At 35.4% G+C, this 18,757-nt stretch overlaps 1 protein-coding gene across 2 annotated transcripts in view; it reads right to left on the bottom strand.

Moving 5' to 3' along the window:
- CSRNP3 (cysteine and serine rich nuclear protein 3) overlaps nt 1-18,124 on the bottom strand; it is a 190,954-nt gene extending 172,830 nt beyond the window's left edge. The window contains exons 1-2 of one of the 2 annotated variants that reach the window (XM_074337251.2): nt 18,007-18,124; nt 190-360 (exon numbers count right to left, since the gene is read on the bottom strand). In XM_074337251.2, the coding sequence (XP_074193352.1) occupies nt 190-337 (148 nt within the window). In that variant the 5' untranslated portion in view covers nt 338-360; nt 18,007-18,124. The remainder of the gene's footprint in view (nt 1-189; nt 361-18,006) is intronic. The other variant, XM_019727331.3, reaches the window with a different exon arrangement.
- Between the last annotated feature and the right edge of the window lie 633 nt (nt 18,125-18,757).

Here is an 18,757-nt window from a genome sequence, read left to right as displayed (position 1 = left end):
AAAGAGATGAACAGGAGACTTAATTACTGAGACTTAATTAACCAAAATGATATCATGTTTCACAAATAAGTCTGGTATGATGAAAAACTTGGGAGCAGAAATAAGCCAGTGGATAAAAACAGAAACATCGAGAACTGACCATATAAAACAATTTGGAGTAAAACCTGAAATACAGCTTCAGATACTCACCAATGAAATGATTAGAAGTGGATGGATTGGCACTATCAACACTGTCAGCACTGTCACAGCTAAAAACGTCATGATCTGATTCCTGCACAGAGGAGCAGAGTGAGGAGCTGTCAACTTCTTTACAATTCCCCCTTAAAATTCCACTCATAGCTGCAGTGCTGTCACATGTACCTGTAACAGGAACAGAAACAGAGCATTGCAACATTTGACCGCCCATTGCATAGGCAAGGTTTCCGAATCGTTTTTGGAGGCCATAGTTTTTTGAACATCTACCATTATCATATCCATACAGAAATTATTCTCTCCACATTGTCTGAAAACAATTCTACCTTGATTTGTTGTTATTTGTATCCTCATCTGATATAGTATTTTATGAGAAGTCAAAATTAAGAATTGGAACCATAGTGCTGCATAAGGAAATATGGTTCAATGTTTTGAAACATCAAAACAGGAGTCAAATACATTTATCTGATTTGTTCTAGTAAATTGTGTACCGTCTTTGACAGAGCCAGAGTTCAGAATGAAATAGATCACTCACTCGCATGCTGTCATAGGCAGAGCATACTGATTAGGGCATGTCTATCTTGCTTGGGATTTCTTTTTTCTCAGATACAAAGGCATGTACTTTCCTGGGGCTCTTTGTCCATCAAAAATCAAATTGGTTGCTAGGAATGGCTTTACCTGCAGAATTTAGATGCCTTATCATGTTTTCAGTCAATTCAGCAGAGCTACAGGGAATATTTGAGTCCTATGCCAAGGAGGTAGGCGCGATAAATTTTATAAGGGGTAAATCACAGTCCCTAAATCTTTTACTGGGTAAAATATCAATTTAAGTCCCTTCACTCTTTGTACCAACATGTTTAGTAAAAGCCAGTCAGAGGTAGACCAACGCATTTTTTAAAATTGGTTAATGTCAATTTAGATGAGTCATTAAACCTCCGAGAGTAATAATTTCTCCATAGCTATACATAGAGTAACTGTTACCAGCAGTTGCAAACACAAATTCCTACAAACGCAGGTAACCTCAATGAGCAAAGAGGATCAGACGTAATAAAATCATGAAGTCATCTTAATCTTTTTTGTCTACTGTTATTTGTAACAAAAGTTATCAAGAAGTACTGTCCTACTTTAAGGAAAACGACAGCATAGGCACAAGAAAACTGATTTCACAACCAAGGAAACAGTAGGTTATAAGTAGTGTGAACTGTGGTGAACTAGAAACGTAAGCCAAGGCCAAGGGAGAAGCTGCCACTCAGGTCCAGGTCATCTCAGCTCCATGTTTTCCCAATTTAATCTACTCTAAAATCAGGCCAATTCCCCATTCTCATTCAGAAGCAGTGTTTATCCTTTTAGGTTTCCCATTCACCATCTTCCTTTCCCTTATTAATTTTGCTTATAAAATTAAAGGGGCGATTTTTAGGTTACATTATAACTTAAAGTCCAACTTGGACTGGCTCTACAAGATAGACAAAGAATGGTTCAGATCTGTGACTTGGAGGGGTTAATATACCGAGAAATCAAAACATTCTCTTCTGACAAGAAAAAGAAATAAAAGGCATCCAAATTGGTAAGGAGGAAGTAAAATTGTCATTACATGCAGACGACATGATACTATATATAGAGGACACTAAAGACTCCACCAAAAAACTATTAGAACTGATAAATGAATTTAGTAAGTAGCAGGATACAAAATTAATATTCAGAAATCAGATGCATTTGTATATACCAATAATAAAATATCAGAAGGAGAAATTAAGAAAACCATTTACAATTGCTTCAAAGACTATAAAATACCTAGAAATAAATATAACCAAATAAGTAAAAGACCTGTGCTCAGAAAATTATAAGACACTGAAGAGAGAAATTAAAGAAGACACAAATAGATGGAAACATACCATGCTCAAGGATAGAAAGAATTATCGTTAAAATGTCCATACTGCTTAAGGCAATATACAGATTAAACGCAATTCCTATCAAACTACCAAGGACATTTTTCACAGAAATAGAACACATAATCCTAAAATTTATACGGAACCATAAAAAACCCAAGATAGCCTCGGCAATCTTCAGAAATAAGAACAAAGTGGGAGTTATCACGATAACTGACATCAAATTATACGACAAGGCTACAGTAATCAAAACAGCATGGTACTGGCATAAAAACAGACACATGGATCAATGGAACAGAATAGAGAGCCCAGAAATAAATCCATGCTTATATGGTCATTTAATCTATGACAATGGAAGCAAGAATTTACAGTGAGGTAAAGACACATTTATTTAATAAATGGTGCTGGGAAACCTGGACAGACACATGCAAAAAAAATGAAGATGGACCACCTCCATACACCATATACAAGAATAAATTCAAAATGGATTAAAGATCTAAATGTAAGATCTGAAACCATAAAACTCCTAGAAGAAAACATAGAAAGAAAGATTACAGACATTACCTGGAATAAGATTTTTACTGATATATCCCCTCGGGAAAGGGAAGTAAGAGAAAAAATAAACATGTGGGATTACGTCAAACTAGAAAGATTTTTCACAGCAAAGGAAATCATCGATAAAACAAAAGGGATCCTACTGAATGGGAAAAGATATTTGCCAATGATATATCCAATAAGGGGTTAATATCTAAAATTTATAAAAAATTTACACAACTCAACTTCAAAAAAACAAACAATCCAATTAAAAAATGGGCAAAGGACATGAAGAGACATTTTTCTAAACAGGACATACAGATGACAAACAGACATGAAAAAATGTTCAACCTCACTAATCATTAGAAAAATGCAAATAAAAACCACAATGAGATACCACCTCACCCCAGTCAAAATGGCTATCATCAATAAATCAACAAACAACAAGTGCTGGCGCGGATGTGGAGAAAAGGGAACCCTTGTGCACTGTTGGTGGGATTGCAGATTGGTGCACCCACTATGGAAAACAGTATGGAGGTATCTTAAAAAACTGAAAATGGAACTACCTTATGACCCAGCAATTCCACTCCTCGGTATCTATCCGGAGAAATCCAAAACTCTAATTCAAAAAAATTCATGCACCCCTATGTTTATTGCAGCACTATACACAATAGCCAAGACATGGAAACAACCGAAATGCCCATCGGTAGACGACTGGATTAAGAAACTGTGGTACATTTATACAATGGAGTATTACGCAGCCATAAAGAAGAATGAAATCTTACCATTTGCAACAATATGGATGGACCTAGAGAACATTATGTAAAGTGAAATAAGTCAGAGAAAGACAAATACCACATATCTCACTTATACGTGGAATCTAAAGAAAACAAACTAATCACAAACTAATCAGAAACAGCCTCAGAGATACAGAGGGAAAACTGAGGGTTGCAAGATGGAGGGGGAGGAGAGGGAAGGTGAAGGGATTAGAAAGCACAGTCGATAACCACAAGATTGACACAGGGATACAAAAGTCAGGTTGAGAATATAATCAATAATGTTGTAAAGATTTTGTAGGGTATCCGATGGACACTAGTCCCATTAGGGAGACCACCTCAGGAATGATGTAGATGCCTGATCACTGCACTGTACACCTGAAGCTGAAGCTGAACAATAATGAATATCAACTATAATTACACACACACACACACACACACACACACACACACACACACACACACAGACAAGTGGAGTACAGCATTAGGAATAGACAGCGGAAATGTTAGGGCTGTATGCGATGTCCGAGGTGTAGTAGATTGGGAGAAAGGGGTTATCACTTTATGAGGGATATAAATGATAAATATCTAACTATTACATTATTTTGTACACCTGAAACTAACAAAAAAATTAAATTAAATTAAATTAAAAAGTCTCTTCCCCTTTAGCCCAACATAACACCTGAAATAGCTTTGCTAAAAATACATCAATTGGGGGAATGAACATATTTTACAAAAGACACCTGCAAGGAGAGATGACCTGCTGTCAAGGAGAGATGGCAACTTAAATCATCCAACTTCAGCGTACCAGTCCTATCTATGCCCTTCTGATGGTTAGAAACAAGTCTAACTAGAGTGACTTTCTTAAAAGGTAGCAACCTTGGGACTGGCCACTGTCCCTGTGCCCCTCATTGACCTCAGTCTCCTTCAATTTTGTAGCTACATTTCCTTGGCACACATTTGTTCCAGGTCCTTCTGGTGATGTCTAGCTTCCTCTTCCTGTATTTTCTGCTTCCTTGTATCTGCAGCCGGAACATGACTTTGGTTTCTGCCTCTGCTCCACTGTATCCTGAAAGCCTGGATTCTGAACACCAATTGACTCGTTCTTTCAGTGTTATCTCAGTTTAGATTTCTGATAAAGGGAACCTAAGTGTTCCTTTTTAGTCGTTTATGCCATTCTATAGAAAATGGATTTGACTTCTACCCTTTGTTTAGAAGCCATCTATCATTTACACAATAAACACCTATTGAGCTTTCATCATGTACCAGTCACTACTTTAAATACTGTAGAATAACGTAACAACAAATATTCCTTCCTCTAATGGTGCTCACTTAATGGGTGTTGTTGGGGGAAGATAAAGAAATAATAAACATAAATAAATTAAATATTTTTCATATGGGGATCAATGCTATGGAGAAAAATAAGCAGTTAAGTGGTGTACTAACTACAAGGTTGGCCAATAGAGAACATTCAATTTTTAACTGATTAGTGAGCTAATGTCACAGTGAGGAAGTGGCTTAAAGACATGGAGGAGGTAAGGGAGCTGGCAATTTTGACATCTGGGGGAAGAACAGTCCCGGACAAAAGAATGATGTGTACCGAGGCCCTGGGCTGGGCACAGTAGGCGATGAGCACAGACAGGCATTGGGGTAGAGCCTGTGAGGACTCTGGCTATTAACTCTAGATGGCATGGAGGCAAGTACAGGGCTTAAGTGGTGGGGTGATAGATTTGGTTTGTATTTTTAAAAGACTACTCATTAGCCTGTCATTACGTAAGAAAATAGAGGGCCTATGGTAAAGGAAAGATAGATTTGATGGGAGAAGGGAGAGGTTCAGAACTAAGGAAGATACTTAGAGAGGACTTAGTAGTTCAGATGAGCAGGTGAAATCAGAAAACCTGCCGAGACAGAGGGCTGGAGAGGTCACTAGTTTCCTTTGTGGGGAAAGAATTTAGGAAGAAGGGGAGGGAAGGTCAAAGTGCTTCCCAAAGCAATGTGGTCCTTTAATTTTACCTAGAACCATCTCTGTCTCTAGATTTACCAATAATTTTATGATGGTGGAGGCCATCTTATCTGCTAGGGCTTTTTGTTAATTTTTTTTTCAGTTACAGTTGACATTCAATATTACTTTATATTAGTTTCAGGTGTACAGCATAGTGGTTAGACAGTTACATAATTTATTCAGTGATTCCCCCGATAAGTCTAGTACCCACCCAGCATTATATATAGTTGTTGCAATATTGACTATTTTCTTTATGCTGCACTTTACATCCCCATAACTGTTGTAATTACCAATTTCTACTTCTTAATCCCTTCACCTTTTTCACCTCGCTCCCTAACCCCCTTCCCATCTGGTAATCATCATTTTTTTTTCCTTATCTATGAGTCTGTCTGTTGTTTCCTTGTTCTTTAGATTTCACATACAAGTAAGATCATGTGATATTTGTCTTTCTCAGTCTGACTTATTTCACTTCTTACCTTTTAGGTTTTAGATAGGACAGATTCAGATACATTATGCCATTCTATGGCATTGCTTTGGCAGATAAAATTAACAATGAAAAAGTAAGCTTTGCTTTCCTTTATCACTCTATAGGAATACTTACTTTATTTTGGTGGAGAAGAGGGAATATATGGATAGTGACAACTATCAAGGATTTACTTAATCATGGGAAAATGGAGGCAAAGAGTTAATAACTATGTTACCCACGATTCTCCCTAAAGTTACGTATTCAAGATTTTTAAAAAGTCAAATGTACCGCCACTACCTGCTACTGCAGATTATGGGACTCTGGCTCTGGGTTGAGCCTATTTGAAAGCCAGATAGTCTCTATCTTAAAAAGTCACTTAGTGACTATTGTTTGGTTGAAGAGACTATTTTATCTTCAAGTGACTTATGGAGGTTTTAAAACAAATTGCAGAAAAGCTCCTCAAGACTGAGAGCTGCTGATGGATTTCTTTTTAAATATTGACATACCTTAAATTTATCAGTTATAGGAAACTATTTGGAAATTTTTCCTTAACTGATACAAAATCAATGTAAATAATTTGTATGGATTTGCTTTTAGTTCCTGATGGCCTGAAGAATCTTGTACAAACTCATTCAAGAGTTTGAGTTGATGATTAAATATCTGAGTAAACACAAAGAAAGGGTGGGAAAAAAATATGCCAAAGCACATTGTTCAGAGAGAGAGAGAGAGAGAGAGAGAGAGAGAGAGAGAGAGAGAGAGGAATTCATTCAACTCTGTATTTGCCAATCTGATTCCAGTGTAGTGTACTCTGGTTGTAGTATTAATACTAAAATTGCAATGTTACAATTATTTCCATGGCAACAAAAAGTGAGATAATGGAGGATAAACTAAGTGTGAAGAGAGATGAGGATGCTACGCCTATTCAAGTCTACAGTAATAAGTGGGAAGAGAGAGCTACTGAGGAAAAAAAATAGTTACCATAAACATCCTTGATTGAGTTTGTCCCATCCCCATATCAAGTGAAAGCAATCCTAAACAATATTAACAGTTGCCCTGTAACACAGAATGCTATTTTGAGAGTATATGGCTGGAAGAAACTGTTAGCACACAGAGAGAAGTAAAGACGACTTCATTTATATTTTCTGTCACCTAAAAGATTATTTTATTAGTTGTGCTTTTGTTAGAAGTAAAAATTTTTAGAATTCTATTTTGGAGTCCCCTTACAGGGTTCTGTGTTTCCTATGTCCAAAAAAACTGGTGTCTCCTTAAATTTTAAAAAAATCTATCTAATAAAAATACAGTATTAGTACTGATTCTATATTCAATCATTCCTTTTGAGAGGTATACAAAATAATATATTTTTTTATAATATGCTTCTAATATTAAGAGTTACAATTTGTGTATCTATCAACTAGAATAGTCAGATTCTGAATTTACATATTCAAAATGAGTTTATTACTTTTATACAAACCTACAGACTCAAAAGACAAAAAAGATTACTAGTAATTAAGACTAGAAGAAAATTGTAAGCTATTAATTCTTATGTTCAATCTCTGACATAATGAGAAATAACTGAATCAAGACAAGTCACTTAAAGAATGTAAAGGTAAAAACGTAATTTGACATTTTGAGGCAAAGTACAATGAGTGTTGAGTACATTACCCTTGCTAAAATGGAAATTATTTTTCTAAAAATAATAATGTTTAGAGCTTATATGGATCTACCCCAAATAACTTAAATATTTGTTAACAGGTAAATTTTACAGAAAATATCCAATGATTGGTTTTATGATATAACTATGACACCGGAGAGTCCAAATATACTAAATAGTAAATCTCCACAACCATTTATGTATTTTTATGTTCCTTTTGTTCCCCCCAGTGCAAAGATACTTTGTATAGAGCTGGGACATAACCATAGGCTTGGGTTGAGTACCAGAGTCTAAGAGGCAAAAAACTAAAATAAGAGTAGGGACAGAGGGCAGCCAGATGGCTCAGTTGGTTAGAGAGTGAGCTCTCAACAACAAGGTTGCTAGTTCAATTCCCTCATAGGACGGTGGGCTGTGCCCCCTGCAACTAAAGATTGAAAACGGCGACTGGGTTTGGAGCTGAGCTGCACCCTCCACAACTAGATTGAAGGACAATGGCTTGGAGCTGATGGGCCCTGAAGAAACACATTGTTCCCCAATATTCCCCCAATAAAATTTAAAAAAAAAGTGGGGACAGATTATTGGACCTAGAGATGGATGCAGACTAAAGCTGAATAAAAGTGAAAGTAGATTGAATGGTTCTGAAAATATGAAGGCAAAGTAGGACATGGGGAGAGTCTGAGAAGGATGAGGGAGAATTCCCAAAGGAGACGTGGACAATTTGGTGGTTTGAGAGAGCTGTGCATTGATTTTTCTCAAGAATTTAGTCACAGAAAAGTAAAAGGTACAACAAAATTAGCCAGGTTTGGAGTGCCTATGGAGATATGCTAGTTCCAAAGATTATGGAGTTTGGTACATCTCCCATTTGGTTGAGAAGGAAGAGCTGTTTTAATCTATACTTGTATTGATATCTGAATCCCCCAGTTAAAAACACATCTGCTAATTTGAAATTTAAGATCTGAGAGTCTGGAGCTGGAAAAAGCTAAGAAGAAAAAAGCAACTTATACTGTTACCACTAATTTGCCTTCAGGTATAGGGAAGTCATGTGTACTACAGAAGGATTTAGGCTAATCATTAACATTTTCTAGGGAGATTGTAAAATATATATAGACTCCCAGGAACCACCAGGACTCACTGCTGTGGTGCAGAGGGTGAAGCCAGTAACCTGAACACCTGGTTTCACCGTTTCCTAACTAGGAATTAGTTCTTCAGTTCTTCAACAACTTACTTAATCTTTCTGAGCCAAAGTTTTCTCACCGGTAAAATGGGGTTAATAGTAGCTGTTTTATAGTGTTAGAATGTACACTGTAGTTGCTTTCCTGAGAGTTAACTTCTACAGTCTTCATTGGTACATATTATGTATTCCAGATGCCTTGCATTATAGCTAAAACAAAACAAAAAACAATCCTGTAAAATCTTGGCTGAGACTGTTCATTTGGCCAGTTTAGTATAAACAAAGACTATAAATTAGGAGTGAGGGACCAGAGCATGCCATTTTACTTTGAGGCATTGAATGCATGGCTACAGCACAGAAAATTAGGGGAAATGATACAGTCTTCTTCCGAGGATGCCTTTGCTGTTTTGATGGATGGGCGTGACCCGACAGTGTCACAGTATAGTCCCTGTCAAGTGACCCCTTCTTGCTAAAAGCTCTCAAACTCCAGGAGGATACTGGGGCTCCCTAAGAAGTCTCTGGAAGCCTAGTCTTACCTATAACAATCTGAGGAAACATGTCAGGGTGTGTTCCCTCCCTTGTTAAATGACCAAGTGTTGCCAAAAGCCTACCTCACACTCCGGGGATTAACACTATATAAGCAGTTTTGTAACCCATAATATCTTCATTTATAACATGATCATGTTCCCTTCTTATTAGTTTTCAAAACCACATATTTTTGTTTTATTTGATTTTTATTTTTGTTTAAGCTATATAGCATTTCATTGACTAGCTCTGCCATACTAGTCAACTACAACTCTAAAGGAGATGCATGCTTCTTTTTAAATATTTATTATTATAAACCACCAAATAATTAAGTTTTTTTTTCATATATCATCGTGTATATCTCTGATTATATCCTTAGGATGAATTCCTTAAAGTGGAATTACTGGGTTTTCAATTCACATTGCCAAATTACCTGGCAGAAAGGTTCTACCAATTTATGTCTTTTATGGTGCTTTGGAATATCATTTCATCATACCCTTGCCATTACTGTGACACTGTTATTTTTAAAAATTTCTGTGAATTTTTTGGATGCTCAATAATAGCTAACACACATATAGCGCTCATTATGTGCCACATACGTTTTAGGTTGGATTAAGGTAGGGTACAAGATTCCCCGCCCTCTAGGGTGCATGCTTTGTATAACTCCAGTATTGCACATATAGTGAGATATCACTCCCATGATTACATACGTGCCCATTATATGGCAAAGGGAATTTTCGTATGTAATTAAGGTTTCAAATTACTGGCCTGATAGAGTGATTATCCAGGTGGGCCTGGCATAATCACATGAACACTTTCAAACTAGGGGTCAGAAACTAAGGAATTCAACACAAGAGTCTCTCTGGCTGACTCGGAAGATGGAAGAGGTCATGCGGCAAGGAATGTATTTGGCCCTTTTAGGGGCTGAGAAGGGCTTTGGCTGCAGCAAGAAGGAAACAGGGACCTCAGTCATCTGAGTACAGGGAACCGGATTTTGCCAACGAGAAAGAGCTTGGAAGTAGATTTCCCCCCAAAGTGACCAGACAAGAATTCAGTTGAGCTGACCCTGATGTCAGCCTTGTGAAGCCCTTAGCAAAGAACTCAGCCATACTATGCATGACCTCTGATCTACAGTACTATACACTAACAAGTGGGTGTTGTTTTAAGTTGTTAAGTTTGTGGTAAGTTGTTGCACCGCATTAGAAAAGTAATACAATGTGTATCAACTCATTTAATCCTCCGCATACCCACAAGGTAGGCATTATTATTAATACCATTTTCAGATTAAACACTTGAGGCACAGAGGTTAGATAAAGCTAATTATCTAGAGGTTAGATATAGAGAATAATTACAGGCAGCATTTGAACTCAGGTATTTTGGCATTTGACATCTTACTTTCAATCATCATACTCTTCCTTAACTCTTGATGATATTTCACTGTTAAAACTGTTTTCACAATTCTACTATCTCATACGATACTAACTTAAGCAGTTGATCTATAATGATTTAATTGTAGAAACATGGAAAAACAGAAAAACTAACCAATACAGAGGAATTTTTGTTGTTATTATTTTGTAATACCCTATGAAAATAATATTTAGGAAGCCATTAAAAACCCTGGGTATTATGTTGCTCCTCCCATTCTTGGCTAATAAGCAAGAAAGGATGACTAGCAATAACAATTAAAATTGCACATAATTCCTATGTCCCAAATTCTGTGGTAAAAAATGTTCTACAAAGATCCACCAATCTTTGCAATTTCATGCAGGCAGATAGCTGAATTTTACAGAAAGGAAGACTTTGGGTCAGATAGTTTAAATAACTTGCCCAAATTTACACAGGCAGTAAGAGGCTATGGCTGGGAGTTGAACTACAGTCTGTATGAACTATAGTCTGTATGACTGCAAAGTCTATTATTCATTCCATCAATCTTTATGCTGTACGACCTAAAGAACTAATAGGTAAGTCAAGCTAGAAGACCCCATTAGCTCAGAGTATGCATTTCTAGAAAAGGCAAGCTGACTGGCTGATTGAAATCATTCATTTAAGGGGTATATGTATACCACAGTACAGTCCCATATAAATGAACTGAACACAATTACGGTATATTAGCCATCACTCTTTCTCTTCAGATTCCCAGCCAGACATCACAGCAGGGCCCAACATCGTCTTTGTTTTTGTTTTTTTTTGGTCAGTTCTGCCTAGCAGTGGTAGGCTTTGGGACTTCCACCAGTCCAATGTTATCTGCTTACCCTTACCTTCACATGTATATTAAACTCCAATAAAATAGCTATACTAACCCTCAGCATGCACCCCTGGTTTCTTTGTAGCTGATTCAGCATTATCACTTGCCAAGCTTATGGTTCAGAATTGTTCACCAGAACACAATATAAATGGAAGAAAGTGGATGAAGAACAGAAAAAATATATTGGTTCAGAATTGTTCACCAGAACACAATATAAATGGAAGAAAGTGGATGAAGAACAGAAAAAAATATACTGTGGAACAATTTTAATTTTAATTATATGCTGTGGTGATTCATTGAATAAAAATATATGTATGAGAGCACTCAGAGACTGGTAAAAAATATGTTTCTGTATTTTCTGTCTTTTCTTATATCGACATTATTTAACATTGATATTACAAGTTAATATAAAACATAACTAATTTACAATTAATCCATTGATTTAATATATGATGACCTGCGTGTGTATGTGTGTGTATGTATGTGTGTGTGTGTATGTGTGTATATATATATATATATATATATATATATATATATATATATATATATATATAATGTCTCAGAAACAGAATAGTAATATAGCAAAACAGTACAGTGCAGGGAGTCATGAAATGAGGAATGCATACAGATAAAATCCTCTGTTAAAGCAGGAGAATTCAAATGGAGTTTATACAACAAAAAGTCTACAACACAAAACTCTGCATGGCTTAACGACATTTATGTGACATGGACATTGTCACGTTGAAGGACATTAACAGAGAAGCATGTGAAAGGAAGGACTATTTTAGAATGTACTGGGTGTCTGTCATTGGGACGGTGTAAGAAAAGGGTAAGATGAGTATCTGATAAGATTATTCACTTATTTATTCAGTCAGCAAAACAATTTGGGGGCACAAAATATGTATCAGGCATTCCATTAGGTGTTGCCAATACAGAGAAAAAGGAAACCCCCTGACACCGGAGAATTACAATTGTGATAGTTGAATAAAAGATTATAGAGAGGTCTAGGAAGTACCTGGTAATGACCACACAAAGAAGCCACGACAGGGAGGACAGGCCTGAGGTGGCCCTGAGGCTGCTCCTGTAAGCCCTGTCCATAAGTTGTGACGATCTCAGAACATAGAAGCATACAATGAAGTCCCCAAGCTCAGAATTACGATCTCAGAACATAGAAGCATACAATGAAGTCCCCAAGCTCAGAATTACCCCTCAAACGCTCAGCCCTAGGGGAGTTCAGCGGCCATGATGAGTGAGTTCACTTAGGGCCCCTTACTGATTCAGATATCACAGTGGCCAAACAATATAAAATTTGAAGTTTTGAGTTGTATGAGGTACATGAAAGGAATTTTGAGGAAGCAAAGCTAAAAATTTTTAATAACTTCTGAAAACCTTTCCCAGGTTCTTTCTGCCTTAATATTCTGACAGCATCACAACCAATATTACCTGGGTAAAGATTGGCGACAAATACTGATTTTTCATGGCTAGCCTAAATGGGATAGAAAGGAAATGAAAAGCTTTCTAAATACATTCAGGAGTCCTGTTTAGGCAATTATTTGTGTCATTTATTAAATATATTGTATTATGTCCACAATATGACAACAACCAACTATATCAGCACTTACTAGAAAACGAACTGATGCATTTTTGACCCTGACTGCAAACTCATAAAAAGTCAAAGACACTGTGACAGTAAGTCAAAGCGATTAACTCACAGAATACCACGGGAAGGTCTAAAGTGAGGAGTTCTGTGTAACTCTACAATTCCTGTGTTGTTAAGCCTACCGCGTTTTCTCACTTTCCAAAGTGGTCCTAAATTATGTTTTTCTTTTGTCTAGTATTTAATGCATTATATCCAATATTTAATACAAACACATCGTATTTGGCTGTTATTATTTTGTAAAAACAAATGCTCAGTTTCCCACCAAAAAAAAAAAAAAAATCATTGTAGGAACTTCCTCTCTGGGCCTTGTTTTCTTCATAGGAAAAATGAGCAATCCAGAAAGGAATTATGTCTACAGGGCAATCCCATGATTCTGGGGTAATGGAAGGCTGAAATATTCAAAGAGAGTACATGAAAATGCAATGAGTATTTGCCAAATCACTTTATCGTCAATATGGTTTAAAGATACAAAAATTTACCTAACAGCTAGTTTTTCCTGGTGGTTGGTGGTTTTGTTTAAAATAATTTTGCAAATGTGCATGTGAGTCAGGAAAAATATAGAAATGTGTTGAATATACCACCCTTTGTTGCTGTATTAAAAGATAATATGCTAAGCTCTTGATCTAACTAGAGTACAAAGAATCTTTGGAAATAAATCACATGACTACTACCTACCTTTTTAGCCATGAGACTAAAATGAATGGCAAATTTGATCTCATGTCAAGTAGTTTTCTTGCTAAAACATGACCCATCGAATTAATATTGACATTTATCAACATCATCATAATCTTGAATTAAATGCTTAAAAAGTTACATTGAGTGTATTCTCAGAATAAGTATATGCAACAATTTTCAGGTCAAACTACTTAGTCTATTATAACAACTGAGATCTAAAGAATTGACTCAGAAATTAAATGGTCTGTCCAACTGATTCAATGAGATATATGAAACATCCAAATATGACCATTAATTTGATAATCAAAGGCATTCCTTGCACCTTGATTTACACAATGTAAATAAAGAGTAATAATGCTGCTTTGAACCAATGCCATTTTTATACTTATATAAGTCCTATATGATACTATTAGTTATTAAATATAGACTACATCAAAAATAACTTCTGATATTTTTCAATTTGGCCTACCATAGTACAACTGTTAATGCAATTTTTCATTTGTTTGAATTACCGTAAGTACATACGTAGCACGATTTGAACATTGTGAAACCTGACCCAAGCTTTCTTACCTTGGTATAATTTCCATTTCTTTTAAATCCCACCCTTCATTTCTAGTAATGTGGGGTTATTTGCCAAACCAGCATATTTTCATTATCAAGATTAAGTTGTCTATATTACAGGGGAAGTTATTAATATTTCATTTGCCTGAATACATTTTGTGAGACTTTGAGACTCATGTCACTCACATATGAATATGGTAAGCTACTTCCAGCAGTAGAAGCATAAAGGAGTAAAGAGACACTACGAACAAACAATGCTTAAAATTTATCTGTAATTGGGAGTAAGTCTATGCAATGAATTATTTTCAGGAACTTGAAATACACTTGATAATCTTGACTGTGCCTAAAAAATGGGTTATTTGCACAGGTTGCATAATCTATTTACTAGTCTAACTGATTTATTGTCAGCGTGCTTCTCTAATGTCATATCTTTAGGCTGAAAGTGTTTCCACTAAAGTGCTCTGCTCATATTAATTGATAAAAACTAAATACTTCCCATTATCCTAACTCTCTTTGAAAAATAACATGCTGACATACCAAATTCATTTAACTATAAGTTATGTATTGGCCAGATATTAAATATATTAAAACAAGGTGTAAGTGTGTGGTACTTTATTTGCTACACTGCTAACAGTAAATCTAATAAACTGAGGTTAATATACAAAAATAAAGTATTATATGTCAAAAACACTTAAACAAGTGGTAAAACAGATAACAGAAATCTCATCTAAATTACAATAAAATAGGAAAGATGTCGCAGTTTTATGATGATTTTCCCTTTCACCAAACAGCTGAGGAAAAAAAATTAATAATTAAAAATTTTTAATTTAAGAAATTGCGTAGGATAAAATATACTGATAGTTATGATTTTTATTTCTGCTAAAGAAAAGTCACATAAAATGAATTCTTATTTTCGAAATAAAGCAAAAGGCTTCAAATAAAACAAAAGGTATTTATGTGTATTTACAATAATTCCCATTAAATTTCAAATATATTACCTTAATATAAAAGTTTTTATGCTGATGTTTAATAATGTTAAACCATTTTTAAGTTGTTGCAATGTGTCGTTTTTTCATGTATTAGATTACAAAGGTAAGGAAATGACTGCATTAATGAAATATGGTGTGGGCATTAAGTATAAAAAATTCTTATTCTAATATGTCAAAATATGTATTTAATCCTCCTGACTATCCATAGCTTGAAATAAATCTCAAGCTTTTCTTTTTATGATTAAAATGACTGGTACATTAAAAAACTGTTTCTTAATGTATTGTCTTATTCAGTATACTACTAACCACTACAAACATAAAGAGAAAAGGAAAAGTATTGTGCAAAAGGAGTCAAAGTTGTATATAGTGTCCTCTATTAAAAACTTACATCCAAATCTTAATGTTTGCACTGAACAAAAAACAAATGGTCTTGGTTTGCCATCTTTCACAAAGCAGCCTTACATGGTTTTCATTTGCCTTGTTTCAGCCTTCACTTGGACAAAAACCTCTTAACTGTTTTCTGTCATGCTTTTTTCCCCTCTTCTGTATTCTCTCTCTCTCTCTCTCTCTCTCTGTCTCTCTGTCTCTCTCTCTCTCTCTCTCCCTCCCTCCCTCCCACCCTCCCTCCCTCTCTCTCTCTCTCTCTCTCTCTCTCTCTCTCCCTCTCCCCCTGTAGTCTCTGCAGTAAAAACTCCCAGTTATCTCATGGAGATGGCTCATGCAGACGTCTGCCAGTGAACGATAGCAAATGCTGAGAGAGGGTTTATCTACTTTTCATCCAAAATATGTGAACCATTAAGGAAATTATAAAAAACAGCAACAATATACTCTGGTTTTATTCAGAACCTTTCCCTTAGCGATTATTAAAAGGATGATATTTTTAGCCAAAGAAAGCAAAATGCATCTGCAGCAGCTGGTTTCCAAGGAAACAGAATAATTTAAAACCATGTGGAACTCTGCTCTCTAATTTTCATCAATTCTCCTTCATTCCTGGAGGTAGCTTTACTCAGAATTTATAATTTCCAAAAAATATAACTGCCTTGGCTTATTTTCTCTAACACTTATCAGGAAGAAGGCAAATATCTGGTCTTATATATCACCTTAAATTCCAACCTAGGGTGTGAATTAATTCCTACCATCATTTTGTTTAAAAAACCAAGATCAGAAGAATTTGTCAGTGAGAAACATGGCAACATCTCAGTATCATATGATTTCTGAAATCTAGAAATAATTCAGAAAAGAACCATGCAAGAATATTTGCATGGGCCAATATGGCACTTAAGTGTGTAAACATATTATTCACTATATTTAGTACATTTAGGAAATTTAAGATAGTCCTCCATTCATTTAGATAATTTTTACTCAATATTCAGTAGTTTTTCTTTTTGTTAATTTTGCAAGAAATATTACGTTTTTATCTGCTATTTAAAGACAAAATCCATATCTTAAAAAACAAAAGGCAAAAATAAGACCCCCTAAAAAACTTAGAAATTATTCATATTCATTCCTATTAGTCTGTGATTCATTCAAAAGTATTTTTAAAATATATGAAAAAATCTGTACATCATTGAAAGACTTCTTTTATTATAATCACCAAGTATTACTCAACTGCCAGTGTGCCCATGGCAGTAATAATCTTACTTAAAAGAAGTTCAATTTTAATGAGCTTCCCCCACCCTTATCGACCTGTATTTATAAATTAAAATAACTATAAAATGAAATGACTTGGAGTAAAATCATTTTTCATATGTCTTTACTGTAAGTTTAGCATTTAGTCTGCATATTTTGCACTCCTATTTTCCCTAAGAGAAAACAAAACAAAACAAAACAATATTAAGAGATATAAGCTACTGGTAAAGTAAAATCTTAACTTTTGAGCTTTAAAAACCACATTGCCCTAGAAATATTCCCAAAAATACAAATGCTATGATGGCATTCTTAGCTTGATATATTTGATTGATAATCAAAACTACCAGTGAAACTTGCCAATTAAGATGCAATTTTTACAGCAATGTTTAATCCTTCACAAATAGGTTTCTGAGCTTTTAAAGAAAATGGTCCTAGTATGTATGTTGACAAACATAAACAATTGTTTAATTATCATATGTGTTTACTAAATAAAATGAAAGGACTACTCAGTACCATGAAATTTATCAAAGGAGTAAATTAAAGGGCTTAAATGCACACATACCATTCATTCTAAAGTAGCACTAAAAGGGTCTACAAAGAACAAAAATTATTTTCTAAACCACCTACTACACTGTAAGTATTAGAAGACCCCATATGAAATGTTATATTGTATATTAAGATAAAGCTCCATTTTCCCAGGACCTGTGGAATTTAGCAAGCTGTCCTCACCCTTCCTTTGATTCCCAATAACATAAGCTTGAATAAATAAAGATACTTGACGACTCATCTTATCTATTAACTTTGCTTCAATACACTTGCTTAGAAAGTTATCAAGGATAAGACATGCCTCTGGTGTTTTTATCAGCTAAGGGCTTTGCAGGGAGAAAGGACAACTCAATTGCAAAGCTTCCTCGAGTAAGGAAAAGGACACACTTTCGGGAAATGTCTACGGAATGATTTTCATATCATAAAATTGTCTGAATAGGAATTGATAGCATTCCCTTTCAAAGAAAAATAAATTTTTCTCTTCTTTTTTGCTCTTACCTGTAAATATGGTTTCCGTACTTCGGCTCCGTCAGATCAGACTGAGGAGTTCACTCCACCCTCCTCTATTCCTTCAGGCAGCAACCGACCAATAACAAAAGCCAGATCCTGGCATTCTCTGGCTCATGCTCCCTGCTCTGCTTCCCTCCCTCACTCCCTCCCACCCCCACTCTTCTGGAGGACAAATACTTGCAGCTGGGAGAGAAAAAGGGAGCGGAGAAAAGGAATACGGAGAGGAATGGAATAAAGAGATGAAAGATATGTCAAAGAATAGCTCCAAACTATGGAAAATACCTGTAGGTGAACACAGCTGAAGTAAAATGTCTTGCTTTGGATTTAAGAAAATAGGGTCAATCAATGCCTCTCCCACCTGAAATCAAAGCAAAGCACTCAGGGTAAAACCTAAGTAAATTGCCTATTTATTCATCTCCCATTGACTTTTCTCAGTGAAAAAAAGGTATCTCCTCATGGTACATTGTGATATGTAGACAGAGAAAGTTGAGACTGGACAACAAGATAATAGCATGCATATACAGTTTCCTGAGTATCAGAATGTTCCATTATTTCAAAGTTATGTGGTTTGCATTACCTCAGATTTCTAAAATGCTGGCATCAATTTGCCTATGTAAATAATGGAGCTTGTTAAAGATTAAAAAGGGGTAATCACTTAGTTGTCATGTCTCAAAGTAACTAATTGAACTTCAATTTTATTCTAATAACCTGGGCAAAATCACTTCACTTCTGAACTGAA

Source organism: Rhinolophus sinicus, chromosome 17 (assembly GCF_057876585.1).
Source record: "Rhinolophus sinicus isolate RSI-liver-muscle chromosome 17, RSI-T2T, whole genome shotgun sequence".
Lineage (NCBI taxonomy): Eukaryota > Metazoa > Chordata > Mammalia > Chiroptera > Rhinolophidae > Rhinolophus > Rhinolophus sinicus.
The sequence above is the reverse complement of the archived record's forward strand: the minus strand, read 5'-3'. Positions and strand labels throughout refer to the sequence as shown.